Raw genomic sequence first — 24,876 nt, forward strand, 5'->3', positions numbered from 1 at the left:
CGTGAAAGGTGGGGTATATGCGATATTGAGCAGGTAGACGTTGTAGACGATAAGTGACAGGGTTAATTTGTCGTTCAACGGGAAAAAGGTCAAATACACTTAGAGCTGATTTTTTTGTAAGGTTGTATCAATCGCATGTCTCGGGTTGAGAGCCACACCAGTTGGCCAGGTTGGTATGTGGGGTTTGGCCTTCAGTGACTATCGGCAAAGCGCTGGTGATGATTCATGGCCTGTTGGAGATGATATGGGCCTGGTCCCATACCCTCTCACTGTTTGAAACCATGTGTTAATAGCAAGGACTTCCAAAGGCTCACCTGACCAGGGAAACAGCGGAGGCTGATAGCCTAGGACACAGTGAAATGCGGTAAGGTTAGTGGATGACTGACGGAGTGAATTTTGTGCATATTCTGCCCAGATGAGGTAACAGTTCCAGAGGTTCTGGTTCTGATGACAAAAGGTCCGTAGGAAGCGACTGATGTCCTGAATCTTTTGTTCAGTTTGTCCATTTGCCTGGAGATGATAGCTGGAAGTGAGACTGACAGTGACAATGAGTAGAGAGAAGAATGCCCACCATACCCGGGAAATGAATTGTGGTCCTCGATCTGACACAATGTCTTCTGGGATTCCAAAGTTCCGAAACACATGTTCAAAAAGGTGTTCAGCAGTCTCAAAGGCTGTGGGAAGAGCTCATAATGGGATTACTTTGAAAGCCTTGGAAAATCTGCCAATGGCTACTAAGATACATGTCTTATCATCAGAAACAGGGAGGTCGGTAACAAAGTCCACCCCGATGTGACACCAAGGGCAATGTGGAAAAGGTAAGGGAACTAACTTTCCTGTGGGCAGCTGTCGTGGGACTTTGGTAATGGCACAGAGAACGCATCCCCGGATGAACTCTTGGACGTCCTTGTGCATTCCTGGCCACCAGTACTTGCGCTGTAAAGTGGCAAAAGTTTTATTTATGCCGGGGTGACCTGTACCCACTGAGGAGTGTACCTGGGAGATAAGAGCCTTGCGTTGATCCTCGGATACATATGTCCTCCCAGGTGGGCATGTGGGTGGAATGGGTAGTAGTTGAGCATTTCATCTAAGTCCCATTGAATAGGATTAACAAACAGCTTGGTGGGCAACATGGGCTCTGGCTCCTCAGGGGTTTCCTCAAGAGTGTGGAGACGTGACAAAGTATCAGCTCTGGTGTTCTTTGATCCTGGACGATAAGCTATCTGAAAATGAATTCTGGTGAAGAATAAAGCCCCCCTGACTTGACGAGGGTTGAGTCTCTTGGCTTCCTTCAGATATTGGAGTTTCTTATGATCCGTCAGCACAAGAAACGGGTGTCTGGCCCACTCCAGCCAGTGTCTCCTCTCTTCTAACGCCAGTTTGACTGTTAGGAGTTCTCGGTTGCCTATATCATAATTTCTCTCTGCAGGAGACAGCTTCCTAGAGAAAAAGGCACAGGACATAGGTTTAGCTGTGTTCTCTGAATATTGGGACAGGATGGCGCCGACACCAGTTGTGGTGGCGTCCACCTCTTACATGAATTTTTTTCTCAGGATCTGGATGTTGAAGCAGGGGGGTGGTGGTAAACGCATCTTTCAGAGCTTGGAATGCCTGTTCAGCTTCGCGGTTCCATTGTAGAATCTTGGGTTTTCCCTTTAAGAGAGAGGTAAGGGGTGCAGTAATTATACTATATTGATTAATAAACCTGCGGTAGAAATTTGCAAAACCCAGGAAACTTTGTAGCTCCTTGATGGTCTTGGGTGCCGGCCACGATGTAATGGCTTGGGTCTTTCGATCATCCATCTTTACCCCTTCCTTGCTGATAGTGTATCCGAGGAACTCAATGGATTGCTGATGCAAGACACACTTCTCAGCTTTGACAAAGAGAGAGAATTCTCTGAGACGTTGAAGTACTTGGGCCATATGATACTGGTGAACCTTTTCATTAGGTGAATAAATGAGGATGTCATCTATATAGACGAGAGCAAAATGATTCAGGTACTCACAGAGGACTTCATCCATGAAGCTTTTGAAAACGGACGGGGCGTTTACTAGACTGTACGACATCACCAAGTATTTGTAGTGTCCAGCAGGGGTGATGAAAGCCATTTTCCACTCATCTCCCTCTCTAATTCTGACCAGGTTTAATGTGCTCCGTAAGTCTAGTTTGGTGAAGACACGGGTGTCCTGGAGCTGTTCGAGGGAAGATGGGGTTAGTCGAAGAGGATAGCTGAACTTTACCGTTATTTTATTTAAGGCTCTGTAGTCGATGCATGGTCTCAACCCTCCATCCTTCTTCGGGAACAAAGAAGAAACTAGCCGCTGCTGGAGAAGTGGATGGCCGTATGTATCCTTGGAAGCCTTGGGGCTTCTTTCACGTATTTTTTCATGGCCTCCCGTTCTGGGATGGATAGGGAGTAAATTTGCCCCTTAGGAACCAGATAAATAGCGCAATCCCAAGGGGGGTCGGAAGCTTGGAGGCTGCTAGGGGGTTGAAAACATGTGCAAAAGAGGCATAACACTTGACAGACTGGTTTTCCTTGGGACTTTCGATGGACGTGGAATTTAATGACAGAGAATTTAATGAATTAGCATGATTAAATAAAATGGGGTAGAGGTGGGGGAAGAGGTTGACAGGGTTGGTATAGAATAATTTACAACTCCAACTCTAAACATTGGGCTATAGTCTAAGTGTCCCATATACTTTAATTAAAGTTCGGCATGTAATGGGTGGGTCACTGCATCTTCTCATATTCCTAATGGACACACAAACACAGGAAGAGAGAAACTGAAACTCAGAGAGCGGGTTGGATGCTGAGTCATGATGCTGAGAGGATGGAGCTCAATCTGTATCTCAGTCTGCAGAGAGGGGCGGAGCTATCCATGGGTGCCAATGAGAATAGAGAAGGGGTGGGGTGGGGTGACGTGTAGCTCCTCCCTCTGCAGACTGCAGTCAGATCTTTTACAGATATTTTATTGTAGTTTATGATCACAACCCATGTGATCATAAACTACACTCTTTTATAACACTTATGAAAAAACTATTGTGTTTTTTCACCTTTCAGAAATCTATTCTAATTATGTTTCAGATGATTTCTAGGATTTTCTTCCTTTTCAGGAGGAACTGTTCTAGATTTAGGATCTACCTTTTGTGATATTTTTTTTTTCTCTGAGTTTCCTGGGCAAGTACATTTGTGTGTGTGTGTGTGTGTGTGTGTGTGTTTGTGTGTGTGTGTGAATATGTTCCATGTTGTTCTTTGACCTGTTTCAACACATGATCATAAACTCCACTCTTTTACAACACTTACCTGGAAAAGACTATCGTGTTAGATCTCCTTTGTCAGAACTCCATTCTCACTTGAGAAAAGAGAAAGGAATCAGCAATCACTGAAGAACGAAGAGAACAAGAATTTAAGAAAGATTTATGGGATAGGAAGTTTGTTTCTCATCAGACAGGAGATGATTGTGATTCTCATGGCTATTCATTTTTGAAACGATCGAACAGAAACTGAGAGTAAAGGTCAGACTGCTGGAGCTAGAACAGAGAAAATGGCTTCTCTACATGTGTCTGCTGAAGATCTCTCTTGTCCTGTGTGCTGTGATATCTTCAAGACTCCTGTTCTTCTGTCATGTAGTCACAGTTTCTGTAAAGAGTGTCTTCATCAGTTCTGGAAAAATAAAGAAACTCAGGAGTGTCCTGTCTGTAGGAGAAGATTCTCAAAATCTCATCCTCCAGTTAATCTTGCGTTACAAAATCTGTGTGAATCGTTCCTGAAGGAGAGAAAAGAGAGCCGTTCATCAGGATCTGAGGAGATCTGCAGCTTACACAATGAGAAACTCAAACTCTTCTGTGTGGAGGACAAACAGCCGGTGTGTGTGGAGTGTGTTACTTCACAACAACACGACAAACACACATTCAGACCCATCAGTGAAGCTGTTCCATCATATAAGGTAAAACAGATTTATTTCTGAAGAATAAAGCTTGTAATAAACATGCAAATTTCTCTGTATACAGTTTTATTAAATTTGTATTACTGTATTACTGACAGACTCTGTGCTGTTGACATTATGCATCTACCTGAGGCCAAAAATCTTTGAACAGGCAAAAATATATATAGAAAAGGGCATACTTGAGGTTTATACAAATACAATCTTAAAACCTACACTGTGTGACAGTAGTGTTTAAAAAAAAAAAAAAAAAAATATATATATATATATATATATATATATATATATATATATATATATATATATATATATATATATATATATATAATTATAGTGGGTTTGCTCTTCCCCCATTGCCTTTTGCTGGGAAAAAATCCCACACAGAGACAAGCAGAGTGATACAAATGGTGAACAGTCCTGTGTAGATATAGTGAAATATCAGCACTCCTGGAAGGCCTCTTAGCCAATCAGATTTGAGGAGCGGGGTTAAAACTTTGAAACACAAACCACTAAAATTAACTATTAGAAAATTACATTTAATATTTAAGGGGGAAATGACAAATAAAAATAAATGTATAATGTTTGCCTTTTTGGGGTTGAGTTGTGTAGAGGTTCATCTAAATAAATTAGAATGTCATGGAAAAGTTCATTTATTTGAGTAATTCAACTCAAATTGTGAAACTCATGTATTAAATAAATTCAGTGCACACAGACTGAAGTAGGTTCTTTTAATTGTGATAATTTTGGCTCACATTTAACTAAAACCCACCAATTCAATATCTCAACAAATTACAATATGGTGACATGCCAATCAGCTAATCAACATATATATATATATTGGTCTTATGATGTATTCTAATTTGTTGAGATCGTGAATTGGTGGGTTTCAAGCAAAAATCATCACAATTAAAAGAACCAAACACTTCAGTCTTTGTGCATTGAATTGAGTTTCACAATTTGAGTTGATTTACTTAAATGAATGAAGGCGGTAAGAGGGTCTTTATTATTAGAGATGTTGATGTTTATAATTTGATTATGATTTGTAAATGTAATAATGTTCATCAGTAATACATTCTTCTATATTTTTATTGTTTTGCTATTTTGTATTTGCTTTATATACAGAACAAACATGATCTGATAAAGAAAAGCATCTTAATTGAAGATGGAAATCCTGCTCGATATCGTCTGCGAACAAGAACAGAACATTTGAAACTATCTGAACCATATAGAAAAATGACCTTTGGCAATAGCGACAACAACAAACCCCATAAAATCATTCTGATGGTGGGAGAAACAGGAACGGGAAAAACAACCCTGATCGATGTGATGATCAACTACATGTTGGGTGTTCAGAGAGAAGACAAGGTTTGGTTTGAGATCACAGATGATTAGAGTGCACATCGATCTACAGTTCACAGTCAGACCACCAGCATCACTGTTTATGAGTTTAATCTACAAGAGAGTCCAGTCGATTTAACAATCATCGACACTCCAGGATATGGAGACACATGTGGAGTTGATCTTGATAAACAGATTGCTGAAGGTTTGCTCAGTTTAAGTAAATCTGCAGAAAAGATTCATGAAATAGATGCAGTGTGTCTGGTGATTAATTCAACCCACAATCGACTCTCTGACAGACAAATCTACATATTTGATGCTGTTCAGTCATTATTTGGGAGAGATATTGCTGAAAACATTGTGTTACTCTTCACACACTCAACTGGAGCTCATCCTAAAAATGCTCTGATGGCTGTTGAAGAGGCTAAGATCAAGTGTGCAGTGAAAGACAAGAATCAGCCAGTGTTTTTCCTGTTCGACAACTGTCAGTCAGACTCTGCTGAAGATGAAAAACAAAGAAAGATACAGGAACAATCATGGGATCGCAGTTTTAGTGAAATGGAACAATTCTTCAAGTTTCTGGACACAATAAAACCAAAATCCTTGCAGATGACTCAAGATGTTTTGAATAATCGGAAGCAGTTGGAGGCAAATATTTCTAATCTACAATCACGAGTTCAAATGATGGAACTACAGCAGAATGAGCTGAAACAAACTCAAGAAGCTCTGGAGAAAAACAAGAAAGATGTTGAAGAAAACAAGAACTTTAAGTATGAAGTTGAAGTGCCCTACAAAGTGAAGGTTGATATTGATCGTTCTGTAGCCAGTGTGGCGACGTGCTGCACCGTCTGTAAAGAAAACTGTCATTATCCAGGATGCTGGAGGTTCACTGGTCTCTCGTGGTGTGAAGTGATGAAGAATAAACACTGTACAGTGTGCACTAATAAATGCCACTACAGTAACCACGTCAAAGAAGCTAAAATATATGTAACAAAGACAAAGAAGGAGATGAGGACATATGAAGATTTAAAGAAGGAATATGATGGTAAGATTAGGGAAGGTGAGTCTTTGGTCAAGAAGTTGGAAGAAGAACTGCAAGAATTAGAGAAAGAGAAAACAAAGCTGGTGAATGAAGCTTTTCACTGTGTTGAAACTCTGGAGATGATCGCACTCAACACTGATTCACTGATCATACTTCAGCACATTGATTTTCTGATTGAGAAGCTGATGGAGATAAATGAGCCTGAAAAGGCCAAAACACTGGAAAACATCAAGAAGAGAGCAGGAGGAGAAAAACTAGGAGCACTTGGATACTTAACAAGATTGTAAAAAAAAAAAATAATAATCAAATCATGTCTTAGCTACACAATCCCTGCTGACACTCTGAAAACAGGATCCTGAAAATATTTCTGCTTCTTTTAAAAACAAGTCCTTTATATGATATAATCATATTATCAATGTGAATTATCAAAAACATTTTTGTCATTAGACTTGTACTCTATCAATATCATCACTTGTCTATTTTTCTCATTTGGAAGTTGCTTTGAATAAACAGCATCTTTTAAATTAACTGATGTAATAAGAAAAAACATTTTAAGCTTAAGGAACATTTTGAGCCCCCCTCCTTTGCCTCACGGACCTTTAATGTTCATGTAATCATTATCACTACAAGATTCTTTAAATATATTTTAACTGTATTATTAAGCGCTGCCACCTAGATGTCATCTGAAAAAAAAAAAAAAAGAGTGTATTCTTCAGGTGAAGAAACATTTCCATATTCAAGCTGATAAAAATCTGAGACAGCTTTTCTGGAATGTGTTCTTCGTTTTCTATAACATTTGTTGGTCTTACATGTTTATTGCTTTATGCTTTTTCTTTGAAATAATGCTAAAATCTTAGAGAATATGCAGCAGTAATTAGAAATGCTTTCACTTGTATCTCACTTAAATAAATAAAGCCTTTTAATTTTTCCCAGAATATTCTTGTTCAGCTTTTCTTGTCAGAATCAAACACATCTTGACTCCAGTGTGTGTTGTGTGTCGGTCAGTGTGTGTGAATCATCTTTTACTGCTTTGTCCGTCTCCTAAAATAACCCACAGCAGCTGAAACAAACCCTGAGAGACGAGAACAGTTCATGCTGATGACTGAACTGACAACAACTGAAGACAACATGACAATAAACATAATATACAGTGTATGAAGGCACAACATGACTCAGTTCATCAGTAATCATATTTGTGTGGGATTTAAATATTTCAGGTAAAGCTGACTTGAAGTTTAAGTTGTAATAGGCCTGATCATGTGTGACAAAAGCCTGTTTTCACAGCTGACAGAACAATGCTGATTCTCTGGATAATATTTAGTGTCATCTTTTGTATGAAACTATTCATTCCTTCTCAAACAGACCTGCATGACAAACAGTTATGCTGAGTTTAATCAAGTATTGTGTCTTTATTTCATGTGACAGTGTGGAAATAATGTTTCTTTGTGTGACTCACGTTCATCTGAGACAGAATCATCATTAAGAGCAGTTCTTCATCATGTTGTGTGTGAAGATCTTCTGCAGGTTTGGGAACTCCTCATGTGTTACACATCTGTATCTGTGAGAAAACACACGACACTAAAGGGAAGCAGAAAGTGGATGATAATGAAGCCACAGACTCATGTGAATTTGAGTTTATATGAGACACACATCTGTGTAAAACACTAGAGAACATCAGCACTGGAAAGTGTCTGTCATGAACATTCATTAAATAAGATTACACTTTATATTAAGACAATTAAACCATAACTTAAATGATGTATATAGAGCATACATGTCCAAAAGTCCAGGGTCTTTTTTATGCTTGTTTTGCTTTATTAAATCTATTGAACATACATAATAAACATTTTTAATCTAAATAAAAATATATACATAAAATAGATAAAAATAAATAGATAATTAATTAGTATAATACTAAATAAATAAATAATAGTTTAATAATAATAATACTTAAAATGCCTTGTTAAATTTACAAAAAAAAATTATTTTAAATAATGTTAATACATAAAATAAAAATATGCATTAAGTATAAATTAACATTATTAAAATATTATGTTTAACTGCTAAATAATATACTAAATACATTTTAAATAATGCAAATACTTTTTGTGGAGTTGATCTTGATAAACAGATTGCTGAAGGTTTGCTCAGTTTAAGTAAATCTGCAGAAGAGATTCATGAAATAGATGCAGTGTGTCTGGTGATTAATTCAACCCACAATCGACTCTCAGACAGACAAATCTACATATTTGATGCTGTTCAGTCATTATTTGGGAGAGATATTGCTGAAAACATTGTGTTACTCTTCACACACTCAACTGGAGCTCATCCTAAAAATGCTCTGATGGCTGTTGAAGAGGCTAAGATCAAGTGTGCAGTGAAAGACAAGAATCAGCCAGTGTTTTTCCTGTTTGACAACTGTCAGTCAGACTCTGCTGAAGATGAAAAACAAAGAAAGATACAGGAACAATCATGGGATCGCAGTTTTAGTGAAATGGAACAATTCTTCAAGTTTCTGGACACAATAAAACCAAAATCCTTGCAGATGACTCAAGATGTTTTGAATAATCGGAAGCAGTTGGAGGCAAATATTTCTAATCTACAATCACGAGTTCAAATGATGGAACTACAGCAGAATGAGCTGAAACAAACTCAAGAAGCTCTGGAGAAAAACAAGAAAGATGTAAAAAAAAACAAGAACTTTGAGTATGAAGTTGATGTGCCCTACAAAGAACAGGTTGATATTGATCCTACTGTAGCCAGTGTGGCGATGTGCTGCACCGTCTGTGAGGAGAACTGTCATTATCCAGGATGCTGGTGGTTCACTGGTCTCTCGTGGTGTGAAGTGATGAAGAATAATCGCTGTACAGTGTGCACTAATAAATGCCACTACAGTAACCACGTCAAAGAAGCTAAAATATATGTAACAAAGACAAAGAAGGAGAAGAAGACTTTAAAAGATTTAAAGAAGAAATATGATAGTGAGATTAGCGATGGTGTGTCTGAGGTCAAGATACTGGAAGAAGAACTGCAAGAATTAGAGAAAGAGAAAAGAAATCTGGTGATTGAAGCTTTTCACTGTGTTGAAACTCTGCAGAAGATCACACTCAACACTGATTCAGTGTTCATACTTCAGCATGTTGATTTTCTGATAGAGAAGCTGATGGAGATAAATGAGCCTGAAAAAGCAAAAACACTGAAAAACATGAAGAAAAGAGCAGGAGGAGAAAAACGAGCAATTGGATACTTAACAAGGCTTAAACAAAAATAATCAGATCAAGTCTTAGCTACTCAAACCCTGCTGACACTCTGAAAACAAGATCATGAAAATATTTCTGCTTCTTTTAAAAACAAGTCCTTTATATGATGTCATCATATTATCAATGATTATATGAATATATGATTATTATGAATCAAACATTTTTCTGTCATCAAACTTGTACTGTATCAATATCATAACTTGTCTATTTTTCTCATTTGAAAGTTGCTTTGAATAAACAGCATCTGTTAAAAGAACTGATGTAATGAGAAAAAAACCTTTTACGATAAGAAGGAGTTCCCCTCCTTTGCCTCACAGTGCTTTAATGTTCATGTAATCACGATCACTACAAGTTTCTTTAGAGACTGTTTTAACTATTAACTGTATTATTAAGCTCTGCCACCTAGATGTCATCATTCTTCAGGTGAAGAAACATTTCCATATTCAAGCTGATAAAAATCTGAGACAGCTTTTCTGGACTGTGTTCTTCGTTTTCTATAACATTTGTTGGTCTTACATGTTTATTGCTTTATAGTTTTTCTTTGAAATAATACTAAAATCTTAGAGAATATGCAGCAGAAATAAGAAATGCTTTCACTTGTATCTCACTTAAATAAATAAAGCCATTTATTTTTTTCCCAGAATATTCTTGTACAGCTTTTCTTGTCAGAATCAAACACATCTCATCTCGACTCCAGTGTGTGTTGTGTGTCGGTCAGTGTGTGTGAATCATCTTTTATTGCTTTGTCCGTCTCCTAAAATAACCCACAGCAGCCGAAGAACGAGAACAATTCATGCTGATGACTGAACTGAAAACAACTGATGAAAACATGACAATAAACATAATACACAGTATATGAGGGCACAACAGTAATTTGATTTGTGTGCAATTCAGATTTTGCAGATAAACTTGACTCGAATCAAACCAAGGTTTAAGTGTTAATAGGCCTGATCATGAATGACTAAAAGCCTGTTTTCACAGCTGACAGAACCATATTAAGCATCATCTTTTGTATTAAACGATTAATTTCTTCTCAAACAGACCTGCATGACAAACAGTTATGCTGAGTTTAATCGAGTGTTATTTAGGATGTGTCTTTATTTCATGTGACAGTGTGGAAATAATGTTTCTCTGTGTGACTCAAATCCATCTGAGCCAGAATCATCATTAAGAGCAGTTCTTCATCATGGATAAATAAGTACTGTAATATAATAAAAGTTTAGGCAAATAACATAAAAAAGACCAGACCCTTCGATGCCTGTGAAACTTTTCTCCCTCAAGAAGAAACATAGTGTTACTTTTACACTACAGGCTACACACAGCAACATATCTGCATATTATCACATCACATCGTTCTTGTAAAATAATAATAAGTAAATAAACATCAAAATCACTTTGCTGAGGATGAAATACCATTTACCAGCTGCCACGGTGTTGAAAATATCCTTGTACAATTAAAAAATGTGCTTGCGGCATGAGGAATCGTCCAGGTCAGGTGAAAGCTCATCATGTTGGTCATTTTATTTATGGCTAAATTATTATTAATAAATTGTACTAATATTATGATTGGTCGTGGGCAGGCATTCACAAAAGGGTATGTTATTACAAAAAAAAAAAAAAAATCGAGGAAATTTTGCTTTGACAAAAAGGCACTTAACGGGCAAAGGAGCAGGTGCTCAAGTGAACCGGTTCTTTCGGACAATTCGATCAAATAAACCAGTTGGGGGAAAAAAACGGTTCACCGGTTCTTTTGTGCTCGTTGTAATGTCATTAGCAATGATTGCCCTTCATTCAAGCCTTCACTTTACCCGCGCTTATAACATAAGCACAGAATCAGTTCGGTTCAGACGAGCTATGAGTCAGTCTGCGGCCGGTGACACACTGGCTGCGTGGCGTGAGCGCCGCGTGTCTGAAGCGTCCCAGAGGCGTGGCGGATTCTGTGTCTTTACACACCAGAAGCGTGCCTGACGCAGCACTGGCGCGCTGCTGTTGTAGAGGGAGACCATTGACAGACCAGGCTCTTGTCTTCATGACAACAATATAAATTTTTTTTTACACACCTACACTTACGCCTACTGATAAAGGACACCGTCAAAAGTATTGACGGCGAAATAGATTATGTTTGACAGGTGCAATATTTGAAAATCGATAATTATTTATTTATTTTTTAAATTACATGTATATCTGAATTTATGTCAACCTATAGACTTTCAAATATCAAAATATCAGGAATTCATATGTATTTGTGTACAAAATTACATTTAAACACATTTTCCTATTATATTTAGCCTGGAAAAGCTTCCAACACGCGCGCGTGTCGCGGTAAAAATAGGCGTCGGTTCTATTTCTAGCAAGCAAGCGTCTCACGCAGGCGGTCTGTAAGCTCTAACCTGTTAACATGGGAGTCGAATTAAAAACCGACACGCCACGCGGCTGAGACGCTTGCGCCACGCATCCAGTGTGTCACCGGCCTCACGCAGGCGGTCTGTATGCTCTAACCTGTTAACATGGGAGCCAAATTAAAAACTGACACGCCACGCGGCTGAGACACTTGCGCCACGCATCCAGTGTGTCGTACGCACACATACGCAGTATCATCAGCTCCTCGGTTCTCGAATCATACGCGTCTGACAGAAACGGTTCTCGTTCAGTGTACGAATAAATGTCGAAATAATTATAATTTATTATTGTCCTGCGTAGTTTGAAGAGAATTTTGTACGACCAACATGAGCGAGCGGTTTCTGGTCGTGCCGGTGGCGCGCGCAGAAGAGAGCGCGTTTGGAGACGAAGCGGACTTAGGCCGGTGACACACTGGATGCGTGGCGCAAGCGTCCCAGCCGCGTGGCGTGTCGGTTTTTAATTCGACTCCCATGTTAACAGGTTAGAGCTTACAGACCGCCTGCGTGAGACGCTTGCTTGCTAGAAATAGAACCGACGCCTATTTTTACCGCGACACGCGCGCTTGTTGGAAGCTTTTCCAGGCAAAATATAATAGGAAAATGTGTTTAAATGTCATTTTGTACACAAATACATATGAATTCCTGATATTTTGATATTTGAAAGTCTATAGGTTGACATAAATTCAGATATAAATGTAATAAAAAAAAAAAAAAAATTATCGATTTTCAAATATTGCACCTGTCAAACATAATCTATTTTGCCGTCAATACTTTTGACGGTGTCCTTTATCAGGATGCGTAGGTGTAGGTGTGTAAAAAAAAGTATATATTGTTGTAATGAAGACATGAGCCTGGTCTGTCAATGGTCTCCCTCTACAGCAGCAGCGCGCCAGCGCCGCGTCAGGCACGCTTCTGGTGTGTAAAGACACAGAATCCGCCACGCTTCTGGGACGCTTCAGACACGCGGCGCTCACGCCATGCATCCAGTGTGTCACCGGCCTTACCCCTCATTTACACTGAACACGTGTGCGGCGCTTTACGGCTGCGACACGGCTACCGGAGCTGATCGCGCCCATTCTAGTCAATGCTTGTGTTTACACCGGCCGCGACGCGTTTCAGAAGCTTCCCAGAAGCGGCTCTCCGCGCCGCTTCGCTAAATATAGGTGCCTAGTCTATTTTTGACGGACGCGCGTCCAAGTCGCACCGGAAATACAAAATAAAAGTCAAAAATCCCTGTCAATTTCAAAATAAACACCCTGTGCAGACTCCCAAACGTATTGCATGTATATTGGCAATATATCCTTGGTAGGAGACAAGAAATGGACGAAGAGAAATTCATTCTGGAATTCATTCTGGAATGATATGCTCCCGGTGTGAGTTGGCACCGCGTGGAAGACGGAATAAAACCTTGTCGCAGCCGTAATGCGCCGCACACGTGTTCAGTGTAAATGAGGGGTTAGACTCTGTGTTTGACATCGGTGAGGAGCGGCGGGGATCGGTGCCCATCCTCCGGTACAGTAGAGAACCCAACAAATACGGTGAGTTCATACGGCCAGAAAGTGTCGCTCTGAACGCTCGCGTTATCATTAACTAAGAGCCGCTATGTTGATAATAACAGGAGCGACGCGCGCCCAGAACTCAATAGTAGTGTTGCGCGTCGCGTCACTTGTGTTCAGCGTAAACAAGAAAGTGAAGTGAAACTTAATAATCGTTCTGGGGTTGATAAATTAAGTTACATACAACTTTGTGGAAAAATATGTTCGCTTGAATTATTTAGTGGACTAAAGAGTTTCATACAGTATATGGAATATTATTTACAGTACAGTATAGTAGATGTCTCTCAGGGGGGTTAATTCTCTCGGGTCCTTTATCCAGCTAAAATTATTATTATTTTTTTTTATTAATATTTATTTATTTGTTTATTTTCTGAAACTTTTAGCATCAAATAGTTTTTTTTCTTATTATTATTAATCAAATATTCAGGACAGATTATTTTCTAAAATGTAACAATGTGGTCTTCTCACCCATATATATATATATATATATATATATATATATATATATATATATATATATATATATATATATATATAAACATGATTATCATAGTAACAGTTGCAGCTCTTGGTAACATTTTACCAATTTCCTTGAAATACAGAAATTAATAAATATTTATTGTATCATATGTGATACATTAATATAACTTTAACTATGGGATTTTATTTTTTTATTTTAGCGGTTACCATGTTTTATTTATTTATTTATTTATTTATTTATTTATTTATTTTTACATCTTTTAAGGCCCTGTTAAATAACTTATGTAGGAGTACATAATTGACTGGTGACATATTTATATTTTGACTCTTGTGTGTATTTCCAGGGAACACATGGTAGGAGAAAATTCTTAGCCTGAATGCAATGTAAGTCGCTTTGGATAAAAGCGTCTGCTAAATGCATACATTTAATTTAATTTATTTGCATTAAATGCTGCTGTTTGAGTGCATTAACTTTATAATGAAAATAAGCACAGTAGGAGGGGTTGGTGCATGCCTTAGATCCTTATAATATAAAGCAGCATGTATTTGCTTAATCTTTATTATTCTTATTTTTACTTAATATTTGTAGTACCGTTTTTTTCGGACTATAAGTCGCACCTGAGCATAAGTCGCATCAGTCCAAAAATACGTCATGATGAGGAAAAAAACATACATAAGTCGCACTGGACTATAAGTCGCATTTATTTAGAACCAAGAACCAAGAGAAAACATTACCGTCTACAGCCACGAGAGGGCGCTCTATGTTTCCATTGTGGACTACAGGAGCACTGAGCAACATAGAGCGCCCTCTCGCGGCTGGAGACGGTAATGCTTTCTATTGGTTCATTTCTCTCGGTTCATGTCAAATTAATTTTGATAAATAAGTCGCACCTGACTGTAAGTCACAGGACCAGCCAAACTATGAAAAAAGTGTGACTTATAGTCCGGAAAATACGGTATATATATATATTAGTCCTGACCTAACCCTGAGGTGATAGTGTTTTATGCAGCACAGTGCCCTTTTGGTTTTACATGACTACCTGATTTCAGTGGTTTCCTCATCATTAAGAGCTGTTCTAAATTAAGGAACTACTTAGTGATAAAACACATTCCCTAAGTTTATTAAGCATGTAGATTTGTGTGCGTGTGTGTCACACTGTCTGGTCTGTGTATCCCTGGGTGTCCACTTTCCCATATAGTCACCCCACTGCTGTTACTACATTTCCCACAAGCCTTTGTCCGATTCATCACCGCTAATTGCACACCTGTTAATTGCACTCAGCTGATGGCACTTTCATCATTTTCACCTGTCCATATATACCCTGTCTGTTTCATTTTCATTTTCATGGAGTCCTTGGTTTATGTCATCTGCTTTTCGTGTTCTCTAGTGTTTGTCATGCTTCTTGTTTTGGACTGCTTTTATGGATAATGACCTCTTGCCTGTATGGATTATGATTATTGAATTCTCCAAATAAAACATTGCAAATTGGGTCTCTCTGTTGTGTGTGTGTTCATGACAGTGTGTGGGTGTGTGTGTGTGTGTGTGTGTGTGTGGGTGAATATGGCCCATGTTGTTCTTTGACCTGTTTCAACACATGATCATAAACTCCACTCTTTTACAACACTTACCTGGAAAAGACTATCATGTTAGATCTACAGTACTTTGTCACAACTCCATTCCCGCTTGAGAAAAGAGAAAGGAATCAGCAATCACTGAAGAACAAAGAACACAAGAATTTAACAAATATTCATGGAATGGGAATTTTGTTTCTGATCTTTGTGATACTCATGGTTATTCATCTTCTAGACAATCGAACAGAAACGGAGTAAAGTTCAGACTGCTGGGACTCAAACGGCTCAAAATGGCTTCTCTACATGTGTCTGCTGAAGAGCTTTCTTGTCCTGTGTGCTGTGATATCTTCAAGACTCCTGTTCTTCTGTCATGTAGTCACAGTTTCTGTAAAGAGTGTCTTCACCAGTTCTGGAGAACCAAAGAACCTCAGGAGTGTCCTGTCTGTAGGAGAACATCTTCAAATCTCGAACCCGCAGTTAATCTTGCGTTACAAAACCTGTGTGAATCGTTCCTGAAGGAGAGAAAAGAGAGCTGTTCATCAGGATCTGAGGAGATCTGCAGCTTACACAGTGAGAAACTCAAACTCTTCTGTGTGGAGGACAAACAGCCGGTGTGTGTGGAGTGTGTTACTTCACAACAACACATCAATCACACATTCAGACCCATCAGTGAAGCTGATCCATCATATAAGGTAAAACAGATTTACTTCTGAAGAATAAAGCTTGTCCTAAACATACTAATTTATCAGTACCGTTTTACTTAATGTGTTTTATATAAATTAACATATTACAGAAATCTCTGTAATATGTTAATTTATATAAAAGCACTATCACTGATGTTCTTACCCAATAAAATTATAGAAAACATTAAAGGAGAGTTTGAGTAAACTGGACAACACAACAAGATGAGACTTAATTCTTTTGACATATTCACAAATTTAATTTCAACAGCTGATTTGTCTTATTTAGTAATCCCATTGACTAGCATTCACTTTCCACAATTTTAGCAAATTAGCTTGGGCGAACACAGACAATCTGATTCATGAGCCCAACATCCTGTTAGCATGACAGGGTGAAGCTTTATGATAACTTTCATTAATAAATCATTAACAAACATCATAAATGCTTAAGAGATCATTGGCTAATATATATTCACATAGCTCAAAATATGAGATAATGTGCTTGTTAATGTTTATGAATAAACTTATTAAACATTACCTAATTGTCAAGAGATAATTATTTAATGTAAAAAAAAAAATAATAATAATAATAATAATAAAATAATAATAAAAAAAATCTTACAACTGTCATTAAACACTTACTGGCCATCAATAGGGGAGGGATAGGCCACAGTGGCCAACACGTAGACCTTTAGGGTGGAGAATCTGGTATGCAGGAACTCCAGAACTTTACCAGCTTGGCAGTTGACTGGGTCAAGCTGGCAGTCTCCGCATCAAGAAGTGGAAAGATTACACTTCAGGGCATACAGTTCCCTTATTTAGGGAGTTCTGGATTGGAGGATGGTCTCAACCTCGGTTGAGAGACCGGAAGCTATGAGTTGTGCCCCCTCAGAGGCCACACCCATAACTTCCAGCTCCATGCGGGGATCCTAGAAACTACCAAAAGTCCATAGTTTTGTGACCTTAGGGACCGTGATGGATTGTATCATGGTAGAAGGCTAGTTAGGTAATCAGGAGCTAAACCATTTAGGGCCTTATAGGTAAATAATAATAGTTTGTAACTGATACGGACTGAATAGGTAGCCAATGCAGAGAATGTTAAATTGGGGTAATATGATCATATTTTTTCTTCACCTGGTCATGACTCTAGCCACTGCATTTTGGACTACATGTAGCCTGTTTATTGAAGATAAAGAAGTGAATTACAATATTCCAATCTAGAGTTCATGAATGCATGAACTAGCTTTTCTGCATCAGAAACAGGTAGCATGTTTTGTACCTTGGCAATGTTTCCAAGATGGAAGAATGCTTTTTTTGTAATATGGGAAATATGGTTTTCAAAAGTCTAGTTGCTGTCTAATATAACACCCAGATTTTTGAATGTAAAGGAAGTAATAGTACATCCGTCTAGTTGCAAACTGTAATCTACAAGATTCTGTGTACTGTTTTTTGTTTGTCCAATAAGTAATCTTATCCAAATTTAATAGGAGAAAATTATTGGCCATCCAATCTTTTACAGTTTTAATACACTCTGTTAGCTTAGATAATTTTGAAGTTTCACCTGGTCTAGTTGAGATATACAATTGAGTACCATCAGCATAACAGTGGAAACGAGTCCCGTATTTTCTAATATGAGACCAATCACGCAAATCAGGGACACAAGTCGGTTCTGGGGCGGATTCTGACAATGTAGTCTCCAAGCTTTCCAATGATGTGTAACACATGGAAATCTGATAATATTTGGAGAAGTTGTGGCCATTGGAATGTAGGCAATCAAAAAAGCTGAAAAAAGGGAGAAAATTGCCTCTAAAGATTGTGCAGTTCTCATCTGTTCTCACCTGCTGGGAGTGATGAGGGCTCATTTACATCTCATTTAGATAAGCCATACCCCCTTCAATTCGGCATATTTCTGTTTTGCATAAAACTGCAAAACATCCTCTGTACATCCTATACTGTATTCTAAAATGATCTGATATTAACTTTTGCATGGATTTTATTGAAAAGAGCTGAAGCTCATCTAACCAGTCATTTCACAGTGTATCTGTGAAACGCTGAGGTACCATAGTAGTTTTGTGCGTGTGTTAACATCATGGCAACGTTCAAAAAAAAAACAAGAACGGGAAACCCTTAACGTAACGCGTAAATGCAAGTAACTAACGTAAATCAGGCATAGTCCACGAAGTGTTGGGGAAATAACTAAGTATCGGACCGGAGAGAATAATATGGAATTTATGGAAACTCACCCCATAAGAAACAGAAAAGCATTATTGCAGATCTCATTGCCTCCAATGAAATAAGTTGTTAGGCCACACTTCCTCTTTGTTGGGGTCTTCTTTGTGGATGTAACCATCTCCAAAGTTTGCACTGTGTGTCTGTTTGCCTCTCAATGCCCAATAACTTGCATGTCCTGCCACTCTTTTTCCACAGCTAAAGAATCCAGCCGTATGTTGTATATAATGGGGGAAGCTTCTGGCTACAGGACTGTCTCCCATGCAGAGAGTTCTCTTTTCTCCTCATGTAGCATTTACAGTCAAAGTTACGGACTTTCCCCATTTCTTGGTCTTTATCCCCATTCTTTCTCATTTTGCTCAAAAGTTGTGCTGCAGTTGTGACCGTGATGGGTCACATATTATTACCATATTATTATTATTATAAGGGGCAACATATATTTTGAAAATAGCAGAGGACCTAGAAAAGATCCTTGTGGCATTCCATATTTTACTGGTGATAAAATATGGGACCACCTCAATGGCCTCCTTCTTCAAGAGGGTGTATAGTTCTTGTTCTATTAACAGAGCCTGCTTGGGACCCACCAGAATGGAGGTAACACCATTGAACCGAGGCAGAGGGGAACAAAACTCGATTCTGTACCCATTTAGCCATTTAGCACATTTAGCAATAGTTTCCATGCTGCTAAATAGTCCACTAAGGGAATCAGTCTCTCGAGACTGACCTCTGGTGTAGTCAAAGTTGATAGCTTGGTGATGTAAAGTGGCAAACCGGGGGACGCCTGTACTAGCTGCTCTAGAGACCTCCCTGGAGCCTCTTAGCACCACTACATTTCCAAAACGAAAGCCCTCAGACCCACGTCGTCTGCTAGGAAGGCTAAATCTTAACCTGCTCTGGGCAGGACTCAATGAAGCATGCTTGACGGGGGCTCCCATACAGCCAGGTGACCTCCCAAGGGAACCAGTCTCATGAAACTGGCCTCTGGTGCACTTAGACCAGTTTGCTCAGTGCCCTAAAGCAGCGGACTAGTAGGAGATGGCCGAACTAGCTGCTATAGAGACCTCTGTAGAGTTAGTGAGCCTCTTAGCACCACTACATTTCCAGGCAGTAACTGAGAGAAACACTCACTGGAGACTGCTGCACTCTGGAACATCGGGAGGGTTGGCAGAAACAATCTCCTGTGGACACTGAGAATAGACAAGCAACATGTAATGCGGTGTATACCTCTCTTCCCCAGGAGCTGTTAGCTGGCCCTCAGAAGTCCTATAGGCCTTAGGTGTCAGGATGTTTTAGACAAAGACTATCGAGCGAGTATTATGGTCCGCAGAACCTGGGAGTACCACTCTGACTCTAGACTCTGCGGAGTACGAGAAGTGATGCCCCCAAAATGATGAGCTGGAACAGGGTAGGTTAGGACCTCTCCTGCCCAGCAGCCCTTGGTGCCTCAACCTCCTCAAAAGGAAGAGTGGTAAGCACATGAGAAATTCTTATCCCAAGAGCCCCAGTATATCTAACTTTTCATACTCAGAAAAATACTTCATATTATTCCCCAGTATTAAATGCATTCAAATAACCAGGCGAGTAAACACGGTATGGTGTGAAAAGATTATGTAAAAAGATCTAAAATGATATATCTAACTCGGGTAGGCGAGTTCTGTCCTAGAGAGCTGCAGACCTGCAGAGTTCAGCTTCAACCTTATTAAAACACACCTGAATACGCTTATCAATCCACTCAGGATTACTAAGGTACAGGCAGGTGAGGGTTTTTTTTCAGGGTTGGAGCTGAACTGTGCAGGACTGTGGCTCTCTAGGACTGAACTTGCCTACCCCTGATCTAACTTCTCATAGTCAGATAAATACTTAATTTAATTCCTCTGAATTAAATGCATCCAAACAACCAAGTGAGTAAACATTGTAAGGTGTATTAAGACTCACATCAAAAACTAAAAAATGATGTAATCAAGCGTTGCCTTGGTCACACAAAAAATATCAGTCTCCTCAGAGAAAAGTAGCTGCAGCAGCAAGCTCTCACTTAGAGGGGAAAAAACCACAGTGCGGATTTCTGAGCCTCAAGAACGAGATCTAAATCTTGGGAATGCGGTTGGAGCCTGCACCATTCCACCACAAATGCTTTGAAGCACCCACCATCTGAACTTGTGATCTTTGCCACTCTTCTTCATTGCTTGGACTTCTGTGTTTTCTGTTTGTCTGACCTACTACCTTCTTCATTAAACCGCCTTGCATTTGGATCCTGTCTCTGTGACGTGATCAAACGATCTGACCACATCATGGATGCAGCAGGCGCTACTAGCTGGAATGATTTCACTTCGGGTAGCATGGAGTGGATAGATCAACAAGAGGAAAGCATCGGCAACACAGGTTGGCCGATCCAAGCTCTTGTGGCGCAGGTGTCCGAGCTCACCCAACAACTCCAACATCTGAGAAGCCCCACTGTGCCACCCCCACCGCCAGGTCTACCAGTTTCTCTTGAGCCGCCTTATCAGCACGAGCCCCATTTACCCACACCAGAGGGATACTCAGGTGAGCCAGAGTATTGCAGAGCATTCCTTACCCGTTGCTCGATGTATTTCCAATTGCAGCCGCAGATTTCGTAGGTGGCACTTGTCCTCACCCTTCTGTCGGGCAAAGAGGCTCTGTGGGGAACGGTGGTGTGGGGAAATCAGGATCCATGCTGCACCTCGTTCCAGGCATTTTCTGAGGCGATGAAGAAGGTCTTGATCATGCGGCGGCAGGTAGGGAGGCGGCCAGACTACTCGCTGATCTCTGCCAGGGGGAGTGCTCTGTGTCAGAGTACTCTATCCAGTTCAGCACCCTGGCCACAGAGTGCCATTGGAAAAAGGAGGCGCAGTGGGACCGGTTCCTGCATGGGTTGGCTGACCGTATCCAAAGGGAGATTTACATGCTGGACCTTCCTCCTAAACTTAATGAACTCTTTGAACTGGCATTAAGGGTCGATGTGCATGAGTCGGTTTCAACAGAGAACCCCATTCCGCAGCACAGGGAACTTGCGCACGGACAGAGAAACACAGTTTGCCCCATGTCCGATCCCGAGCACATGCAGGTGGGTAGATGTCGGCTTTCCGGGGAGGAGAGAGAGAGATGGAGGTCCCAAGGACTTTGCCTCTATTTCGGGAGGGCGGACCACTTCATCCAATCCTGCCCTGTAAAAGAATCAGGCCCGGTAGTAACTATGAGACTACTATTGGGTGGGATCTCCACCGAGAAGACCTCATCCACATGCCTAAGATTAAGGTGGGCAACTCATATGCACAACACCAAGGCACTACTGGTCTCTGGGGCAGAGGGTAACTTCTTGGATTTTAAATTGGCACAACAACTCCATATATCCATATTACCTCTCACACACAAGATATCCGTAAATGATCTAAATGGACAACAACTCCCTTCAATTTCTCATGTCACCAGATCCATAACCCTCATTACTTCCTGCAACCATTCAGAGAGCATAACATTTCTCCTCATGGACTCACAACTGGCACCTGTACTTCTTGGCCACCCTTGGCTCATTCTGCACAATCTCAGAATCGATTGGGTCCACACTTCCGTGTCTGCTTGGAGTAACCCATGTCATAAGCCTTGTCTTGTGTCTGATTGTTCGTCTGTGCCTGCTTCTGTGTTCCAAGAGAAGGCAGTGAATTTGTCTAATGTGCCCGAGAGTACCAGGACCTGAGGAAAGTATGGCCATTAATGACTCGCGACATCCGCAGTTTTGTCTTGTTTTGTCTTTGTCTCAGTTTGTGCCACTGGTAAGACTTCCAATCGACCTCCAGATGGGTTACTGTGTGTTGTTTCGAGACCCTGGTCCCACATCGCTCTAGATTTCTGGGGGCGAGTGTCAGTTTATCTTTGGGGTTCCATCCCCAAAGCAAAAGACAAAGATATTTAAGGAAGAAATGACAAATAAAAATAAATGTATAATGCTTGCCTTTTCTGGGTGGAGTTATGTAAGAAGGCCTTTATTACTTGTTGTTGTTTATAATTTGATTATGATTTATAAATGTAACATTGTACACCATTTGTACATCTATATTATTTATTGTTTATTTATTTGTTTTTTTTATTATTGTGTATTGTTTTTTTATGCAGGATATACATGATCTCATCAAGAAAAGCATCTTAATTAAAGATGGAAATCCTGCTAACAAGGACAGACAATTTGAAACTATCTGAACCTTGTAGAAAAATTACCTTTGGAGGGAGAAATAAAGACAAACTGAATGAAAGCAAAAAATTAAAAACCATTCTGCTGGTGGGAGAAACAGGAACAGGAAAAACAACCCTGATCAATACAATGATCAACTACGTGTTGGGTGTGAAGAGAGAAGACAAGGTTTGGTTTGAGATCACAGATGATCAGAGCGACCAAACATCAGTTTACAGTCAAACATCCAGCATCACTGTTTATGAGTTTTATCTACAAGAGAGTCCAATCGATTTAACAATCATCGACACTCCAGGATATGGAGACACTCATGGAGTTGAGAAAGATAAAGAGATTGCTGAAGGTTTGCTCAGTTTAAGTAAATCTGAAGAGATTTGTGAAATACATGCAGTGTTTCTGGTGATTAAAGCAACCCAAAACCGACTCTCTGACAGACAAATCTACATATTTGATGCTGTTCAGTCTTTATTTGGAAGAGATATTGCTGAAAACATCATCTTACTCTTCACACACTCAGATGGATTCCGTCCTAAAAATGCCCTGATGGCTGTTAAAGAGGCTAACATCAAGTGTGCATTAAATGACAAGAATCAGCCAGTGTTTTACCTGTTTAACAACTGTCAGTCAGACGTTGCTGATGAAGAAGATTATGAAGATATTGAAGAACATGAACAGAGGCTGGATCAATCATGGAATCGCAGCTTTAAAGGAATGGCAGGATTGTTTAAGATTCTTGAAACAATAAAGCCAAAATCCCTGAAGATGACTCGAGATGTACTGCAGAAACGGAAGCAACTGGAGGCAAATGTCTCCTCTTTACAATCACGAGTTCAAATGATGCAACTAAAACAAAATGAGCTGAAACAAACTCAAGAAGCTGTGGAGAAGAACAAGAAAGATGTAAAAAAAAACAAGAACTTTGAGTATGAAGTTGAAGTGCCCTACAAAGAATTGGTTGATATTGATCCTTCTAAAGCGAGGGCGGCGATGTGCTGCACCGTCTGTGAGGAGAACTGTCATTATCCAGGATGCTGGTGGACCAGTGATCTCTCATGGTGTGAAGTGATGAGAAATAATCACTGTACAGTGTGCACTAATAAATGCCACTACACCAAACATATCAAATCAGCAAAAGTATATGAAACAAAAACAAAGAAGGAGATGAGGACATATGAAGAATTAAAGAAGAAATATGAAGACAAAATTGGTGTGTCTGTGGTCAAGATGCTGAAAGAAAAACTGGAAGAATTAGAGAAAGAGAAAATGAAGCTGCTGATGGAAGCTTTTGACTGTGTGGAAAGTCTGGATAAAATTGCACTCAAGACAGATTCTGTGTTCACACTTCAGCACATTGATTATCTGATTGAGAAGCTGAAGGAAATAAATGAGTCTGACAAGGCCAAAACACTGGAAAACATCAAGAAGAGAGCAGGAGAAAAACAAGGATTACTTTACAGGATTTAAAAGTAAATAAATTAAAAAAAGCCTCATCTCAAATCACGCTGGATGTCTGAAAACAGCATCCTGAAAATAGTTTTGCTTTCAACAGCATGTCCTTCATATGATGTAAAGTGTGATTGTAATTGCAGTGTTTTATGAATGCAAATATATATATATATATATATATATATATATATATATATATATATATATATATATATATATATATATATATATATATATATCATCATGATTGTTTTTTTTTTTTTTTCTGCTCATTTGGAAGTTGCTTTGGATAACATGCATCTGCTTAAGTAATTGGTGCAATATACTCCAATACTCTACTGTAATGATTTTCCTGCAATGAAGCAGAAACTGACAGCAGTATTACGTAAAAAGACACCGTTTAAAATACTGCAATACTATTGTGAAAGAATATTGTTATTTATCATAAAATTATGTGTATGTAATCATGATCACTATAGGCTGTTTAGAGACTGATTTAACTGTATTAATCAGCACTGACATCTAGAGGACATATGAGAAAATATGAAATGCTATCACTTGAATTCCCTTACCTTAATTCATTAAACAGTTTTTCTTTGGCTCTGTGTTTTATCTGTGTTCATTCAACTGCAAAATACTACAGTAAGAGTATAATATTATTTTTGTTTTTCTTTAATACATATTTCCTTAAATCTTGAACACATTTCTAAAACAATTTTCTT

At 39.2% G+C, this 24,876-nt stretch overlaps 2 protein-coding genes across 4 annotated transcripts in view; both read left to right on the plus strand.

Moving 5' to 3' along the window:
• Positions 1-9,996, plus strand: part of LOC127946562 (uncharacterized) — a 220,082-nt gene extending 210,086 nt beyond the window's left edge. Inside the window, exon 4 of one of the 3 annotated variants that reach the window (XM_052543225.1) lies at positions 9,336-9,996. In XM_052543225.1, the coding sequence (XP_052399185.1) occupies positions 9,336-9,599 (264 nt within the window). In that variant the 3' untranslated portion in view covers positions 9,600-9,996. Of the gene's footprint in view, positions 1-8,469 lie in introns of all 3 variants that reach the window. The other 2 variants (XM_052543226.1, XM_052543227.1) reach the window with 2 other exon arrangements.
• LOC127946564 (uncharacterized) overlaps positions 1-24,876 on the plus strand; it is a 321,463-nt gene that overhangs the window by 279,791 nt on the left and 16,796 nt on the right. The window lies entirely within an intron of this gene.

This window comes from Carassius gibelio, chromosome A24 (genome assembly GCF_023724105.1).
Source record: "Carassius gibelio isolate Cgi1373 ecotype wild population from Czech Republic chromosome A24, carGib1.2-hapl.c, whole genome shotgun sequence".
NCBI lineage: Eukaryota > Metazoa > Chordata > Actinopteri > Cypriniformes > Cyprinidae > Carassius > Carassius gibelio.